Genomic DNA, 18,054 nt, shown 5'->3' on the forward strand with positions numbered 1-18,054 from the left:
AGGCAGTAGATGCCCCACCCCTGGAAATGTTCAAGGTCAGATTGGAAGGGACACTGAGGAACTTGACTGAGTTGAAGATGTACCTGCCCATGGCAGGGGTGTTGGACTAGATTTCAATCCAAACCATTCTGTCATTCAGGGTTTTGTGTTTCCCTTAGAATATGGATCAACTGGACAGATTTAAACAATATCAAACTGTAGAGCCAGGAACTACAGGACCACTGCAGCTGCCATCTGTGTCCTGAAGGATTCTGAATTCAGTTCTGATCAAGCAAAATTGCTCTAGGACAAGCCCCAAAGTAGAAGGAAGGACAGACAGAGACAGAGCTATTTCTGTTTAGTGCTGAGAACACCATTCCAAAGGAGTAAAACCGTAGAAAAGGTCACACAGAATCACCAAGGTTGGGAGAGACCTTAAAGATAATCTAGTCCAACCACCAACCCAGCAGCACAATAATCACCCTTAAATGATCTCCTCAAGTGACACATCCAGATGCCCCTTGAACATAGCCAGAGTCAGTGACTCCACCACTTGCATGGCCAGCTTATTCCAATGCCTGACCATTCTCTCCATGAAAAAAAAACTAATTTCTAATCTGAACCCTGGGACAACCTGAGCTCATTTCTTCTTGTCCTGTCACTTGAGACCTGGGAGAAGAGAATGACCCCCACCTCCTTTCAAGCAGATGTAGAGAGCAATAAGATCTCCCTTTTTCTCCAGGCTAAACAGCCCCAGCTCCCTCAGCTTCTCCACATCAGACCTGAGCTCCAGACCCTTCTCCAGCTCCTTTGCCCTTCTCTGGACATGGTCTAGAACTTCACTGTCCTTTTTGAAGTGAGGGGTCTAAAAATGAACACAGGGTTTGAGGTGTGGCCTCACCAGTGCTGAGCATGGACAGTCATCTGCCCTGGTCCTGCTGGCCACATTATTCTTGATACAGGCCACTATTCTTGATTTGCCCACAGAAGGCCTTTGAACTTGGGATATACTTTTAATATCTTTTGTTTTGAAGGAAAATATTGACTACTTTGAAAGAAGATCACCATCACTAACTCCTGTGGAAACCACAGCAACATCTCCCAGTCAGTGGTCTCTGTATAGTTGCTCTTGGACATCAGAAGTAAGGATCATTCTTTAGTATCAAAGGTAATGGAACTAAAATAAAAAGAGGGAAAAGGGGAAAAAAAGGAAAAAAAAACTTGGAAGAAACTATTTAAGTTTTTGACAATGTGTGAATTGTGTTTCTCTGAGTACAATGAATATAAACACTTTTCCACCACTGAGGACTTGTCCAATGGAAATTAACATCTGGGACAGTTTAGCTCATGCCTGATAAAGTAATTTTCAATCCTAGTTAAGGCAGCTGAGAGAGGCAGTTCTATCTGAAAGAAACATTCAATTATAGTTTCTTTCCACTGTATGGCCACAGCCTGAGAAGGGAAATATATCAACACCAAAAGCTCAAAAACACAACACCAGTGTTATAAAGAAAGGGAGGCAAAATTATTAAAAGCAAATCAGGTTTAACCCACAGAACCATCAGAGAAAGAAAAATTACCAATATCATGTAAGTCAGGGAGAGAAGTTGTGGGGATGTTTTCCAGCTGAGTCCTCCATGTGATGTTCACTCCCAGGCGATCCTTGCTCAGGCATTCAACATCGACAGTGGAATCATCACACATGGAAACTGAGCCAGTTTCTCCAAATGCATTTACCTTCAATTCAGAATTGAGTGCAATCACAGTTAGCAACCTGAGAACTTTCTTGTTCTTGCCTTGCCCTATTCATTTGTACTGTGCTATACTCAAAGTAATGCTGTCAAAAGGGGCGGTAAAAACAGAAGCAAAAAATATAATTTTAGCAAGTCATATACTCACTGTAAAAATAGTCAAAATATCCCCTTCCATTGAAACAAAATTTTAACAAATATTGGGCTGGCGTGACATGACTTTAATGGCTGGAAATAACCTGGTCTGATGATGTGGTGTGAGACTAAACCTCCTATTTTCCCACTCATCCATATGAGAGTGCTGCCAATCCTTTTCATGGCATCCAGATTTCAAGGCATATTCTATTCTTCCACATTTCTCAAACAGGCAAAAATCTATGTTGTGTTTCACTTTTTTTTTAATTTTTAATGCAACACAAAATCCAACCAAAGAAAACAAAACCAAACCAAACAAACAGGATCCCCCATCAATGGAGGATAAGGAACGTAAATTACCTGGAGGTGACATAAACCACGAGCCTTCAGTTCATCTAAAATAAATATCTGGAACGCCTGGAGTAATCCAGAGTAGTCAGAACTACATGTCTTCTCAGGAGGCAGGCGTAGTTGAAAGTGTGTTTGAGCTTGGACTGTCTGAAATAGTTGGAGCTCTAGAAATGAAGTAGAGAGGGCATTTAGTAACCTCATTAATGAGGAACCTGACCTTCAGAGACACTTTGAGAAAGGACAACATTGATTTGACATTCTCACGTTGATCAAAAATATCTCCCCACTTTTAGATGAAAGTAGTAGAGCTATCAGTAGTAAATAACAAGCAGCAAGACACAAGCTTGATAAATATAAATGTTGTGCATTATAGAAAGAGCCAAGTGATACACTTAGATAATAATGAAGAGATATTTTACACTGGAGCACTAACTTACAGAAGGATAAGGACAATCTGGATCATTACTGATAATTTTTCACAAGACTTAGCAAATAGGAAGTTCCAGAGAGGTACATGAAAGCTGACATTATGCCAATACTTAGAAAAGAAACAGTAAAACAGGAATTATTGACATGTCAATTTTCATTTTTCTTACATGCAATCATGAAAACATTTCTATTAAAAAAGGAATTAAATGGTGAAACCAATTAAAACTAATGGAAATGGGCTTTTGGAAACACAGCTTGTCAAACTAACTGAGAATAAGTTTTAGGAGAGAATAAATTTGCAGAATAATGGTGTTGCTATAGACATCTACAAGAGCTTTCTGATTTTTCAACAGCAAACCTAAGTGATGGTAATCACACAAACTGATGACAAATCTGTGAGCTCATCAGTCAGAAAATAAAAATCTATTTAACCAGTCTTTAGCAAGAAAAAAATATTCAAATTTGGAGTCACACTGATCCCAGGCTTCACAGATGGTTTGTTATCTCAGGTTCAGCACAATGTGCTGTCGCTCCACCTCCAAATGGAGCTGGCTCTTATCCCACCAGGCTGGACAAGCAGCAGAGCTCTCCCTTGTTCAGCTCCTCTGCAGGGCCTCCCTGCCTCACACACAAGTGTCACTGCTGGAGCACAATTCCTCATCCTTCACCCCAAAAATGGGCATGGGAAAGCCTGGAGAGCTTCCAAGGAGAATGGCAGCTGGGACCAGAGGACACAAACCCCTGCTTCTTCCTGCAAGGCACAAAGCCCTCTCTCTGCTTAGCTTCTCAGAGAGTATTTAAAGAGCTGATTTAACCACAGTCTCTAGATGTATACAAAAGGAACAGGAAATATGTTTTTTGAGAATGAGGGTAATCAATCATTGCAACAAATTGCTAAGTATTTTGGTGACTTCTTCATTATTGTGAAGTTTGTTCAATTGCCTTCTGATGCACTGGGAGTTTTTTTCTTCTGCTTAAAACCATGCTCTATTCCAAACACAAATTACTGGGGGAAGTCCTTGGCTTACATCAAACTTTATAGCAGATTGACACAAATTCCCCTCTGTCCCTACAAAGTTATTCCACTGCCACAAGGCAAACATGGAAGTTATTTCATAACGTGCTACAGAAACACAATCATAAACAGACAAAAGTTTCAGTCTGAAATTGAAAGTTTAAAAATATTTGCATTTGGAATAGAAGAGTTTAACCCATTCTGAAGACTGATTAATGGGTGCAACCTATTCTGGAAATGAAAACTAGCTGCAAACTTGGCAGGAAGACCTGCATTTCTCAAAGTTCAGCACTGCAACAAATTGCCATTTTGATCTGAATGTATGTCTTTTTAAAATAATTGAAAAGGCCAACACTAATGTCCAATTACATGTGCTCTGAATGGACATCCAATTTTTCCAAATTTAAAGCGCCATTTTTTTCTTGAAAGCTAAATGATCTGAAAAATACCAGAAGTCAGCCAATAAATACAACAATAATCCTTAAGAACAGACTGCTGCAAAAAAGATGCAGAAGTAACAGTGACTTGATTATGCAAATAAACAGTCAAGTTCTGCCAAATCCAAACATCTGGCGCTCATCTGTTCTTCCAGGACTAAGTAGTTCCATCAGAATCCCTTATGATGCCAGCATCTTTTAACTAACAAGAAAAATCTGCATATAGATTGAATAGCTATTTATAGCTCTATTACTACAGGCAAGAGGGACAGTTTCTGGCACAGGGGCCAGCCAAGAGCCAGAGGTGAAGATGGCAGAAGATAAAACTCATCTCCCGCACCTCAACTTAGCAACTCCCCTATAACCATGGTTGTTATTCATGCAGCAGTTCTGTGATAAAAGCTGATTTTTGCACTGTTTACACTGCTCTGAGCCCTGCCCAAGCCCCAGCAGATCAGATCACATCACAGCAGGTCAGGTGAGGTCAGGTCAGACGTACTCTGGCAGGCCTGGAGCAGAGGGGCAGCCGAGAGCCAGCGGCGCTGCCGCGCGTCGCACTGGGATGGGGTGTTGGGAGTGGCGCTCTGGAAGCCCTGGCGACACACGAGCTGGCACTGCTGGGTGCTGGGGGCTTGTCCTGGGATGTTTTCACAGAGCACTGCCCCATTGGGCACTGCTGAGGCACCAAATGGCAGAGCACACTGCGGACCTGCAGGCACGGGAGAGAGGGAATACGTGTTAGAGACACGCGACAATGGCTTCTAGGACAGAGCCCATAACGCCCTCACAGCCACAGACTCAAACCCAGACAGCGCCCTGTGCCTTCCCCAGTCATCAACTCTGATCTGCTTTGAGGTCAGCTTGGTTCAGGTTACTGAAGCTGATGGAAAGACACACATTGACTGTGATGGGCAATGCATCAGGTCCAGAAAGGGACGTGCATGGTTTCTAGGAACAGATACATTTTGAACAGTCATGAATAAATGTAAGCAGGAAATGAGGAGATTTCTGACCAACAGCAGAACAAACCCTTACAGAAGATATCTAGTGGAAAAAGGCAGGGCCAAACAAACCTCATCTCAGTTCCTCTTAGACTGAAGTTTGAAAGGTTTGAGATCAGGAACTGTTGACTGTGGTGTCTTCAGCAGCACCAAGATGTGTTCAGTAGGGCAGAATATACATTATATATATATATATATATATATATATATATATTTAGAGTTGGAGCACAGTTTTCCCTATCAACTCACTCTGTATGAGTACAGTCATTCAAACCCTGCTAGCCCACTGAAACAGACTATTACAGCACACTAATTACAGTGATAATTAATTTTTGCTAATCAGTACAAACCAACTGTTTTGCTCAATATTAGCCAGATCCCAACTCCATTACTAAATATATCCAGTAATAATTAAACACTTATGAGTTCCAGAGCTACAAAACATAGGAAGAAAAAAACAGCTTCCTCACTTATGAAGAAATACAAAGAAAAAGATGTTATCATATCATACAACTCACTTGCTTGGTGTATATATAAATCATTCTCCAAATTACAATGCTCAGATCAGTCCTAAACCTCCTGATCATTGAAGGGAGGCAAACACTGATGATGGTTCAGGTCTGAGCACCCTCCTTCTCCCCTTCTGATGGAGATATGAAGATTAATTCCATAACTAAGCAGCCACTTCATTTAAAGTATTAAAAACCTTGTATTAAACTTTCAGTTAAAGTATAAAAACGTTGCAGGATGAATCTGGAATCCAGTGTGTGAAGTACATCTTGTTGTCCAACTCTGAGCATTTCAATGCCAACAAAAAAAAGCTTTCATATCTGCCTCCCTGAATTGCCAAATGCATATTTTTATCCAAGTCTCCTTTACAGCAACTTTTTTGCAGTAACTCTGTAAATGGGGCCACTACATTCCTTCTCTTCACTCATTGACTCTGCAGCCAGACTCTTTCTCAGTAAAGGTGGAAACCTGGCATCCTTGCTTAACAAACTTCTCATAAATCTCCCAAGGTTCTTGGACCAGAAGATATCTCTGTAAAAGAGATAGTAATACTTATCCTGGCTGTTAAATTACAATAATATAATCCTTATACATAGTATGTAAAAATTAGTCTGTGGTTTTTTGATTGCTTTAACATAATTTCTGTATCCAGCAGGTCATGTCCAGTCTCAGCTGAATGGTGCTACAATCTCTTACTGCCTATTCCATTGAGATTTGGTGTGTGAACTAGGGAAAGACACAGCCCCCAAAACAGAAGTGATCAGTGGTTTCCTGGTGTGGTTCAGAGGTTTAAATTCACCATCAGTAACTTGCTCATTTATCCCTCTAGAGATGCCACCTCATTTATTGTGGTTGTCAAGCCTGCACCATTTTGTCATTGTCCTGTTTCTTGACCCTGGAGGTGTGACTCAGAATCCAGCTGAATACTGACACTTCTTTCAGAAGTGTTTCCAAAGGTTTCCACAAGGAAATTAACATCTCCAGGGCCTTCTCTGGAAACCTGTCTCTCCTCTGTCTCTAGTCAGAGTTATGGGACGTGGGCATGAGGATGGGAGATGCATGTGAGGACTGCCAGGGTACTCAGCATCATCTCTCCAGTGCATGTCAGCTAGAAGAAGTTGGATTCTACCTCCAGTGAAAGTGATTAAACTAATGAAAACCTCCTGGCATGCACTGTAATAACTCTGAGTTATTACTTTCTGTTTACAGCTGTCTGTTCTGATGCTGGAGGAGAAATTTATCATATTTTCCCACCACAACAGCTTATTTTGCTGATAGACAAGATATGCAAGGTAGCAGTATAGTACTCCTTTTTCCTGAACAATTATTAGTAATTCCCAGGACTAGAGGCAGAAAGCTGGGTAGACTGAGGAGAAAACTAACTTTTGATTCTTTATTTTTACACAATAGCTAAGTTGTATATCACAAAAAGTTCAATTGCTCTTCCAAAATCCAGGGAAACCATTAAAGTTTATTTCAATCTTTATGCAGAAAATAACAAATAGCTTTAAGTAAAACCAGGTTTCCACTATACTTTCAAAGCAGTTCTCCTTCTCAGCTCAGTATTTTAAAAAAGAAAGGTCATTAATCACTATTAGTCACTATTTTCTCTAGGAAAAGTACAGGATGGCAGCAGCCCTGCACTTGTGGTCAGCTCTGCCTCTCTGAAGAGCTAAAAACTGCCTTGGATGGCTACATTCAGATGACTACACCACCCTACTCTGGAGCTCACCTCCTCAGAGCTCAGTTGGCATCTCCACACAACACCACAAGCATGGGGCAGATACAACCATGGGGTCTCCTTCTGGCTTCTCATAAAATCCCACCCTCAGAACTCTCTATTGATACAAGAAAGCCCAAAGAAAATTATTTCCAAGTTGGCTGAGCTGTTATCTAGTTGATAAAAACTTTGCAGGCAATTAGGTTGACACATTCAGGTATTTTACAAGAGAATTGTAGAATGATTTAAGTTTGGAAATAACCTGTATAGATCATTGAGTCCAGCTCTTAACCCAGCACTCGCAGCCCCACCACTAAACCATGTGCTCATGTGTCACATCTTCTATTTGGTCAGTGAGCACAAGCCTGTGTTGATCTTCATACAGCATAATTACAAAAGGAAATGGAAGCAAATTATGTGGTCTTGTTTCTCCAAATTTTTTTTTCAACTCTTCTCCCCCAAAACAAACAATAATAATAATAATAAAAAAAAAACCCCAAACCAAAACAAAAAACCTATGAAAACAGCAGTGTCCTGCAGACAACTGTTGAATGTTTTCCTTTTACATCTCTACTTTCCACTAATCATTACATTTTGGAGCATAGCCTTGTAGAAAGTTTAATTAATTTTGCTTCACTTCAGTGATGGGAAAATGCATAAAGGACATTGCAAATTAAATTTATCCAAATGTCTCCTATTTGGATATCTCACTGGAAACCATGAGTGAATTCCAGTGCTTCACAGCTCAGGTCATTCAGGAAATACTCTGTGAATATGCAATGTTTTGGCACATCTTTTTCACAGTTCTGGTCACAAGCCAAGAGTCAGAATGGCAGAAGCATACATTTTTCAAATTTTATTTTAGTCAGCTGAATGGGTTTTAATCCCAGAGCCAGCTCAGACTGGAGCAGGTTCAAGTTTGCAGCAAGCTGTTCAGGCTGGCCTTATAGCTGGGTTTCATAGCTCAGATGGTTTGATTCAACCAATTTTATGAATTAGTAAAAGTCAAGGATCCATTTTCTTCTCCTTTTTCCCTCACAAAATACCTGAATAAAACTGGACAGCATGCCCAGCTGGGTCTGCAATCTACGACAACACAAAGATAAATTTTGTTGTTGCTTGAGCAAAAGTCTCTAAAGGTCTGCAGAAATAAGATTAAATTCAACTAGCAAGTGGAAAAAATTAGGATCCGTGTTAAATTTCAGGCCTGGGTTTGCTGACGAGTAAAATGCCTGCAGCAGGGACTCACTTGCACATTGTGGTCTTCCCCCATTCACTCGAGTCCCCGGCACCTCCTCTCCGTTGGCAAAGGCGCACCAGCAGCTCTGCTGCTCCGGGCTGCACTGCACCGGGGAGAAGCCCCCGCTGCCCCCCTCACACTGGGGGATGTAACCTCGGGCAGCTCCTCGGGAGACAGCCTGGGACTTCAGCATGCCACAGAAGCTGGGGCCTTCAAAGAGAGAGAGACTTTGCAAGATACAGAACACAACAAACTGACCAAACTGACAAACTGACACTTTACCAGCAGTGCTTCCAGCCTCTTTTGTGGGTAGGAAGAAAGAAGAGTGACCACGAAAACAAATAATTTGTTTCATTATAGAAACAGGGAATTTACTTCCACTAGAAAAAAACACACATTTTTTTCTACAGATTAAAGTGCAAGTGATACTGTTTTAGAAAAACAGTTGAAAAAATGCTGTAATTTATTTTTCTTTTTTTTTTTTTTATAAATGTGATGGTGTATCATTTAGAGCCTGATATTTAGGAGCCAAAAAAATCAAGTTAATAAAAATATAGCTTTTAGTAAAAATTTTTGATCAAGGTAATTTTAAATGTAATTATATGATCATTTATATTTTTAAATAGTTAAAATGGTAGTAAGAAATCAAAGATTTAAAAATGCATAAAAGCCCGTTCATAAGTTTGTTTAGACTGTTTTATTTCTGGTGTTATGAAAGTAAAGGGTAACTATTTTCAGATACCCTTTCAATGTTGCTGTGCTTTGTATGTACCCTATCACTGAGGAATTAAACTGTGAGCCTCCCATGTTTCACAGGCAGCATTCTGAGGAGGAAAGTACATCTGCTGCACAGCATGAGGCATCACAAGCAGGGGCAAAGCATTACTCACACTCAGGATTGCCATCCAAGTCTTTGCTGCCACGCTGGAATATTTCTCCTGACACAGGATCCACACACCAAATATCTGTGTCAGATCTCTGCAGTACAGTGTATTCTCCTGTCTACAAAGAATCAAGGACCTGTCACTGCAGAGCAATGCATTTTAATACAGACACACCAAAATCTATACCCCAAAGACTGGTTAAAATGCTTTATGTTTACACTTGTCCATAATTAAAACATATTGAAATGCAACACAAAATACAGTCTAGCTAATTTAATAGACAGACCAGTCCCTGAAAGAATCAAGAATCATTTACATTGGAAAAGACCTCTAAGATCACTGAGTTGAACCATTAAGCAGGATGTAGACTAAAAATCCATTGAGATAAAGTTCTGAAAAAATCCTAGCTTGAAACATGTTCAAAAAGTGTGCTTAAAGATATGATTCAGTGGTGGACTCAGCAATGCTGGGGTAATAGTTGGACTTGATCTTTGCAGTTTTTTCCAACCAAACTGATTACATGACTCCATATGATAATGATTCTACTACACGAAATGTCTATTCCTTGCCTGTCTCTGTCTTGCTCACTGCCACATTTTGAGAGCATCACAGACCCTGTTTTCTGGGACATATGCACCCAGCTCCCTCTCACACTGTCATCCTCTCACAGCTCAGGAAGAAAGAGCTCCCACATGTCAGTCAATTAAGATGTGCCTTTTATGCACAGCTCTCCAAGAGCACCAGGCAGAGCCAGCCTGTGGGAGGGAAGTGTGGGCAGGCACAGAGCTTCCTATTCCCAGGCTCCATCTCAAAACTATTTAAATTCTGCCTTCTGTAGGGCAACACTGGCTGTGAGTTTTGTGTAACGCTTTTCTTTCAGGTTAACAGAAATGCACAAGAGGTGCTTAAGGAGCATAGACAGAAAGTGTACGTGACTGTGGCATGGTGCAAGCAAAACTGCTCCTCCCTCAATCATGTTAAATCACCTCAAGGCAGTTGGGGATGAACAGATCAGCTGCAGAGGTGGCCAGCTTTGCACTGCTCTGTCTCCAGCTGGAAATTAGGGCATTGGCTCGAGACCGCTGACATGAAGTCTGGCCTGTCAGAGGGAAAACATTTTTAAAATAAAATCAAGTTTCAGACCTAAGCAAGAGAAAGAGTTACATCACCAGCTCCCTCACACATCTGTGCTAGGCACTGCTACAGTTTCAGGCAGGGAATTCCTGATTGGTGTTTGATAACACCACAGAATGGCTGAGGCTGGAAGGCACCTCTGGACACACCTGGTAGAGAACTGGTCCAGTCCCCCTGCTCAGAAGGGCACCAGCAGTAGAGAGTCCACTCTCAGATCATGCAAGCCAAAATCACACACAACAAAATTAAATCAATTAGCAAAAAAACCCCAATCATAATCACTTTTACCTTTCTTGCAATGGTTAGAAGCAAACCTTACTTCATGTCATATTAGAATTTCCAATAAATATTAAAATTTATAAGAACAGGTAAAGACAAATATTTAGGAAGAAAACCCAACTGACATTTTGGAAGTTCTGCTGAGCGTGAGACCAAGGAATCCATGACATAACGACCTCTCTCATCCACACACCAGCAATGACCTGGCCAGGGAAGAAAAGCAGCTTTGTTTTAGATGTGGTTTTGCATTGTGCTTTGTTCCATACTAGGAAGATTCTCACCCTCAGCAGCTCCATAGAAAGGGGTCAGTAAATGCAAGTCACAGCTAGCTCTGCTATCCAGGGGTAAGTAGACCACACCTGAGAGCAGTGGTGGCAATGGAAACGTAGCAGCTCTGCTGAGACTCCCCCACTGCAGCCCTATTACCTACTCCCAGAAATTTGGCATCATCCACAAACTTGAGGGTGTGCTCCACTTCACCATCCTGGTCATGAGTGAAGGCATTCAGCAATACCAGCCCTGGACCAACCCCCAAGGATCACACAGAGCAGCAAGCAAATGAACAACTACTCATTTTTGAGCCCAAACGAGCTGCCACTTGAGTCCAGCCAATTTACACCCATCTTGTAGACCACATCACTTTCCTCCAGTCTGACTACTACTGGTTTTCTATCTTTTAATTAGAATTCTTAGGGGTTTTTTGTTTGTTTGGGGTGTTTGTTTGTTTGTTTATTTAGACAGCGCAGAGTGCCTTGCTAGGAACTGCTCACCTGTGCTCTCATAGCACTGAGTTGGCTCCCAGTTTCCCAGGCCATCACACTGAGGGATGTAAGGGAGAAATCCCAGCTGTGCTGCTTCCCCAGCAGAACGTCTTGATGTAAAGTGACTCTGCCAGTAGAAGTGCAGGACTATAAAAGAGAAGTAAAAGAAATCTGCTAGTGCCCAATACTGGATATATTAAATGCACATATTTGCAAAAATCTGAATGTCCTCTGTAATTCAGAAGACAAATTAATAGATAAATTTAAGTACATAAAGGTACATAATTTAAGTTTAAAAAGGCTGACTAGTGCCCAGATTTTATGTTTGCATTGTGTCATACATATGAGACAATCAAAATCAGTTTTTGGAGCAGCAGCTTAATGACCCTGATTAATTACACACCTGCTGAGCCACACCTGCTTTTCAGCAAAGCTGCATTTGACATCAAGTGCTCTTGCACAGATTCTGGGCATGATTGCATTGAAAGCAGCCCTCCTGTCCCTTGCACCCACCTGACCATGCAGCCAGCTGCAGAGCAGAGTCACTGCCTGAGAGCAGCTTTTGGGAGATCCCTGCCACCAGCCCACGGGGCCCGGCAGAGCGCAGGAGGTCACTGTCCCTGAGCTGTACCCCCTTGGCCAGCAAGAAGCTCTCTCCAAAGGCAAACTGGGACCCATTGGAGGCCAGGATGAGCTGCTCTGCCTCCTCCATAAATTTCATGGCTTCCTGCTTCACACCTTCACATATACCAGGACCTGTATAAAAAAGTATATATATGAAGAGTATATTAACATCTTTCATCAAAATCCAGTAAATATTTGCATGTGAAAACTAACTGGTCTTTTAATTAGCATCATCTGTTTCCCTCTGAAATCAGTTTTGAATTGCATAATGAAGCAAGCAAAAGACACTCATCAGTGCTTAGCTGTTTAACAAAGAGAGTCTTAGAGTGCCCTAAGTCACACAAACACTCTCCATGTCCTGGGCCAAAGGCTTGACGTTTTTAAGTAAATCCTTATTGGTTACAAACTGAGTCAATACATCCCTACAGAACATTTCCTCAGTTACTGCCATAAAAAAATGTGGATAATCAGAAGTGAGAGTCAGAAAGGAAAATGAAGGTATATCCTTTGGGGCTGGAGTGGCAGCTGACACTCAGCCTGTCCTCTCCATACATCTACTGACCCAGAAAGGGCAGTTCAACACACCAAACCAGCTCCACGAAACCTGCTCTTCCAAAATTACTCTCTTAATCTGCTTCATTCCCTTTATTCCCCACTTGCCCACAGAACTGGAATCTCTACCAGTTCATTGTCCTGTCTCTTCTTCACAGCTGGAAAAATTCTGTGTAATGAGAAGAATTTCAGTGATGGCATTTATAGCATAAGTCATCTGCTGGAGTAACCCCAAAGAGGGCCCAGCACCTTTGGAGGAGGTGTCTAGACAGAGAGCTTACTGCACTTCAGTGCTGGTCTCACTCTCCTCCTACTGACTTCTAGGTGATATCTGTTACTCTTGACCACAGAATAAGAAACAGTAAAGAAAATCCCTCTTGCTTCCTTTTAAGGCATTCTTGAAAGTCATTTACATTACAGTGTAATCCTGATTTTTCCATACAACTCTTCACACTTTCTAATATCCTTTACCACATGGCTAAGTATCTTTTGCAAAAGTGTTATATGTCCAAACTCCAAATTATAAAATCTATACAAACTTGATATGGAACTTTATTTCTCCTTATTCCCAAAGCTCAGCCACCACTTGTTTACCAGAAATGAGTCACCCTACTTCTGATGCCCAATGATAATGGCTATGCTGAGGATCTTTCTGACAAGTTACTGTCTGCTACTTGACAGCAATTGAAAGGACTTCCCTCTCTTGTGGCATAAAATAAAAGACCAGAAAACACTCCAACTTATATGCCAGAAATTGTTACTTACATGCTGGAACCTGGTTCACTCCTGTCTTTGTTCCTTCCAGCTCTCTTCCTTTGCTGTCAACACACCAACACTCACGAAGCTCAAAGTGGCCTAATGGAGCACTGAAATCAGTATAGGGTCCTGGGTAGTAGCTCAGCTGCTCAGTCAGAAGCTGCCAGAACGTATATGGGTCCAGCAAAATGTTCTCAGGTGCACTGGTCAGGTTTCCCTTCAGCACTTCAGGCGGGAGATCCACAAAGGAGGAATACATGGAGAACACGGGGAAGACGTTCTGGTGCCCAGCCTCGTACAAAGCTTTAACAAAAGCTGAAAAGTCTCCAGAGGCCACCTCCTTATACCCAGCTATGATGTTCAACAGGTCAGCAATGGGCAGGGGTCTGCCCCCGTTGTTCTCTGCCACCCACCTGTCGTACCACTGGAAGGCCTGCTCGGGAGGGCCGGCGCACTGCACCGGCCGCCAGCCGCCCGCCGCGTCGCACTGTGGCAGGGACAGCAGGGACAGCCGGGGGACAGCGCTGGGCTCTGACAGCAGGAGCCCCACGGCCCTGAGGAACTCCTCACCTGCTGCCACCTGGCAAGCACTCGGGCCTGGGAAAAGAAAAACATGCACATCTCTCTGCATGCACTGAATACACAATACCCCCATCCTCTAGCACAGTAAACGCCACTCCTAAAACTTGGTCACTCAGCCCAATAATAACAACAACACTCCTGGCCTGTCACTAAGAGGGCTCAGTTATACTAAGGTTCCATGTTGAACCAGAGCAAGATTTCCAAAGGGATGTGAGCCCTCCAAGATGAATTCAGATATGTTTGGGTTTTTTTTAATTTGTGAGTACATTAGGTACTTGTAGTTCTTGCTGGGAGGCCAGGTGCCACTAAATACTTTCCTAAATTTGTTTACATCCATAAGGTATTTTCAGATATACTTTAAGGTATTTCCAGATATACTTAGTAATCAGGTTGTTACTTGTTATTCAGCCAATCACTGCAAAAGCAACCATCTGAACAGTGGGATAATACTGATTTTATTTCCCCTCGGACTGAACCAGAATCTTAAGACTGTGTGTCCTCTTTTTCTATGCTCTACTGAACATTGCTGCTGAATATAAAAATAACATCCCTCAGAATATTGGAGTGAGTTTTGGTTTGGAAGCCTTTTCTTCCATCTCCAGAGCCAAATTTCACTTTGCCATCAAGCAGCTCTACAAACCCAGCCAACCATGGGAGCTCATCCCATCTCATCTCACCAGAGAATTCTGAACATTTTTATTTTGGATTACACTACAAATGGGTTGTTAGATATAAATCCCTTCTCAATTCAGATCATTACAACAAACTCCCCATGAGTTCTGCAAACTGCTATTCAAAGGAGCTCCCTCACTATGCACCACTCTCAACTGCTGGACACTGCTATTTCTCCCAAAACGAGAAGCAGGCTCTCCTCTTGGTTTATTCTCCCTGTTGATGTGTCATTTGCAATTCACAGAAACTTGAAAGACAAATATTTACTGCCTATGTGCTTCCTTCTTTCTTCATATTCCATAAAGAAAAGGGCAAGGAGAGGTAGTACACTGTCTATGAAACTGATGTCAAAAGTCATTTGCAACTCACCTTTTTGGCCTGACTTTGTGACCTATGAGAAGCCTACCAGCCATTAAATCCCCCTCCTATATTTGGAGTCCTGTGATATCTTACCAATTGAGATAATATTCTTCAGCTAAAAAGACTAAATCAGGTTCATAGTTTAAGGCACTGAAAATCTTTAGTTCTTATGTAAAGATGAACCAGTGACTGTGTCCAGATGACTTGGTCTGGAAGTAAAAGGGCTTTTTCACTAGGCAGGGGTCACCTTCAGTTCCATTGAAGCTCCAGGTCTCCTGGGCATCATGGATGTTACACACTGAGGTAGAGACATGCCAATGACACGTTCAGTCACCAGGCAGGACCTCAGGCTCCTCTGCTTTGAGTGTGCCCACCCTACACCCTGACCACCTTTAGGACTTGGGATATCAAGATTAACACACACTGCATTTCTCACTATCCCTCTGCCACTGCAAGTAAAGCTGGCTTGCTTTCCTGTTAGGAGACATTTACATGTAACATTCATTTATTTCCAGACGTAATATACGAAGAAAGAACCATGGAATTCCATACCAAAAGAAAGAACCTTTAAATTCCCAGTCCCTAGGACTTACATTGCATTGGCTTTCCAGCTTTCCCCCTTATTCCTGGAATAGTCTTGCCATTCGAATCAACACAGAAGCAATTTGTCCCATAACACTGGAGTGGCAGAAAGTCTCCATCCTCAGAACAAGAGGGAATAAAGAGATCTGATCCCGCAGGCAGGCTTTGCTTCAGGTTTTTCAGGTTTCTCCTTTGCTTCTCACACTCAGTGGGACACCTTGGGCGTTTGCCTCGACGTCTTGAGCCTGGAACCTCTTTACCCAAAGTGTCCAAACACCAGCACTCTCCTGCATAGCACTGAACTTCCTCATACCTCCCCTCCTTGGTGCATGTTGGAACAAACAAGTCCCTTGGCTCCTCACCACAGTCTTTGGATCTCAGTGCCAGTTTCACCACTTCACCTAAATCTTCAGCAATGCTTTTGGGGACAGAAATTACTTGTTGAAGGAAAGTAAAGAAAGCTGGTTGTTCCAGGATAGAAGAAAGGAATTTCATCAGATTCTGATTGTCCTGCAGAGTTACTGTGCGGCCAAAGCTGGTCACAAGAGGTTTACTCAAAATGGAGCTCCCCTTGGATACCTCCAGTGAAAATGCCTCAGCTGATTCCAGAGAGCCTTGGCCATTATCCCTCTCTGACACAACCTCTTGTGGGAAAAACTGGCCAATGCTGTACTTCCCACTAGTGCCAAGTGCCCCTGTGAAGTTAAACTGGATCAAATTCTTCAAGAACCTTCCTCCAAAGAGGTTTTCTTGGAAACGCTTTGGGTTGGCAGTAGATTGCAGTGCCACTTGAGCCAGTTCCCTCAATGGGAACATCCCTGTGATGGCTTCACTCAGGGTGGTTTCTAGCTCAGGAGTCTGGCTGGCAAACGGGCTTTGAGCAAGTGGGGATGACAATCCAGAGTCCAGAAACAGCTCCTTGAAAGAGGGAGGGCAGGGTCTTGAGAAGCCGTCAATTTTGTCTGCCTGCTTATCTGGTGTGGAAAACAAATTGGACTGACTGAAGTACCCAGCAGGGCCATAAAGGAGCCTTGACAAGGCCCGCCGGCGCTCGGAGACACACGACTGATCCTCACCTAAAGAAAGATTCAAAAAGGAAAAAAGTACATTTTGGAACCTCCAGAACCTGTAATTCTACTGCTCTCTTTCAAGCAGCTGGGGCAAAAGCAACATTAAAGTATAGATTAACCTGCTTCTCAACTATGCCTCATGCAAATTGTTAAGGAATTTGAAATGTTAGTGCCTCTGGTCTACAAATAAAATTCTCCAGTCAAGACCCAAAATGAAAGGAAACATTCCTTCCCCACTGCTGAGTTCCCTGCTCTGTGGTCTTTTACTGTTTCTGTTGCTTCCCAATGGAAATTCTCATCCCTGTTCCCATGTTTCCCATTCCCTGAAAGAATGAAAGATGTATTTTCCAAATACTTTAGCTCTCTAGTAGGAGGCCTGCTGCTAATAAAAACCTCCAATGATCCAGGTGAAATGTGGGAACCTAAGAAGGAGAAATAGATTGTGAAAGAACAGAAAGTTATTTTAAACAATGCCCACTAATAAGGAATTTATGGAAGTTTCCTCACTAGATCTTCAGTTTCATAGTGAGGTGTTCATTGCAAGAGGTTTGAAAATGAATTGTCAAAATTAGCAGAAATAGAGTGTCAAGGACCAGATGGCACTCATGAATGAGCTCTAAGGAAAAAAAATACAGAATTGCAACAAAAATAGTCAAATGTCAACGTATTGAGGGTACCAACAGTGGCCCTGGGCCCATATCCTGGGCTAAGCTGTGTCACAGGTGTGGCTGCATCCAGCCCCATCTGTACACTGATACACAGGCAGCAATGGCTCCAAGTTAGGATGCAACACATCAGTGAAGAAGGACAAAGCTTAGGGCTCAAAAGACAGAAAAAAAAAAAAAAAAAGGAAAGACTTGGTAAATATAAAGACATCAAGAATCAGACAGACAGGATGGTTATGGCACTGATTGCATCTCTGGAATGCAGCTTAACTCACATGCCACACAGTTACCTGTCCTTGAAAAGTAGAGATCATAGAGAAGGGAAGCAAAAATATTTTAAGGATAGAACAGCTTTTTTAGCACGAGAGAACATTCAGCCTGGACAAAAAAACCATGCAAAAGGTTTTAAAAAACAGGATTCTCCACATTCTGTCATTCACAATAGACAATTATTATTCAGTATTTCTCACAGTACAGAGAAGTCCAGATGTAGAGCATATAATTATGATCATGAAATTTATTGCCAGAGAGTGCTAGGAAGAATAAAAGGTTAGAGGGCAATTAG

General features: G+C 42.1%; 1 protein-coding gene across 1 annotated transcript in view; it reads right to left on the bottom strand.

The window, feature by feature from the left end:
- Positions 1-18,054, bottom strand: part of TG (thyroglobulin) — a 144,995-nt gene that overhangs the window by 115,569 nt on the left and 11,372 nt on the right. The window contains exons 9-19 of the mRNA XM_063418884.1: positions 15,766-16,830; positions 13,568-14,155; positions 12,140-12,382; positions 11,636-11,773; positions 10,991-11,068; positions 10,439-10,551; positions 9,459-9,570; positions 8,578-8,778; positions 4,597-4,806; positions 2,226-2,380; positions 1,560-1,716 (exon numbers count right to left, since the gene is read on the bottom strand). Of these exons, the coding sequence (XP_063274954.1) occupies positions 1,560-1,716; positions 2,226-2,380; positions 4,597-4,806; positions 8,578-8,778; positions 9,459-9,570; positions 10,439-10,551; positions 10,991-11,068; positions 11,636-11,773; positions 12,140-12,382; positions 13,568-14,155; positions 15,766-16,830 (3,060 nt within the window). The remainder of the gene's footprint in view (positions 1-1,559; positions 1,717-2,225; positions 2,381-4,596; positions 4,807-8,577; positions 8,779-9,458; positions 9,571-10,438; positions 10,552-10,990; positions 11,069-11,635; positions 11,774-12,139; positions 12,383-13,567; positions 14,156-15,765; positions 16,831-18,054) is intronic.

This window comes from Prinia subflava, chromosome 1 (genome assembly GCF_021018805.1).
Source record: "Prinia subflava isolate CZ2003 ecotype Zambia chromosome 1, Cam_Psub_1.2, whole genome shotgun sequence".
NCBI lineage: Eukaryota > Metazoa > Chordata > Aves > Passeriformes > Cisticolidae > Prinia > Prinia subflava.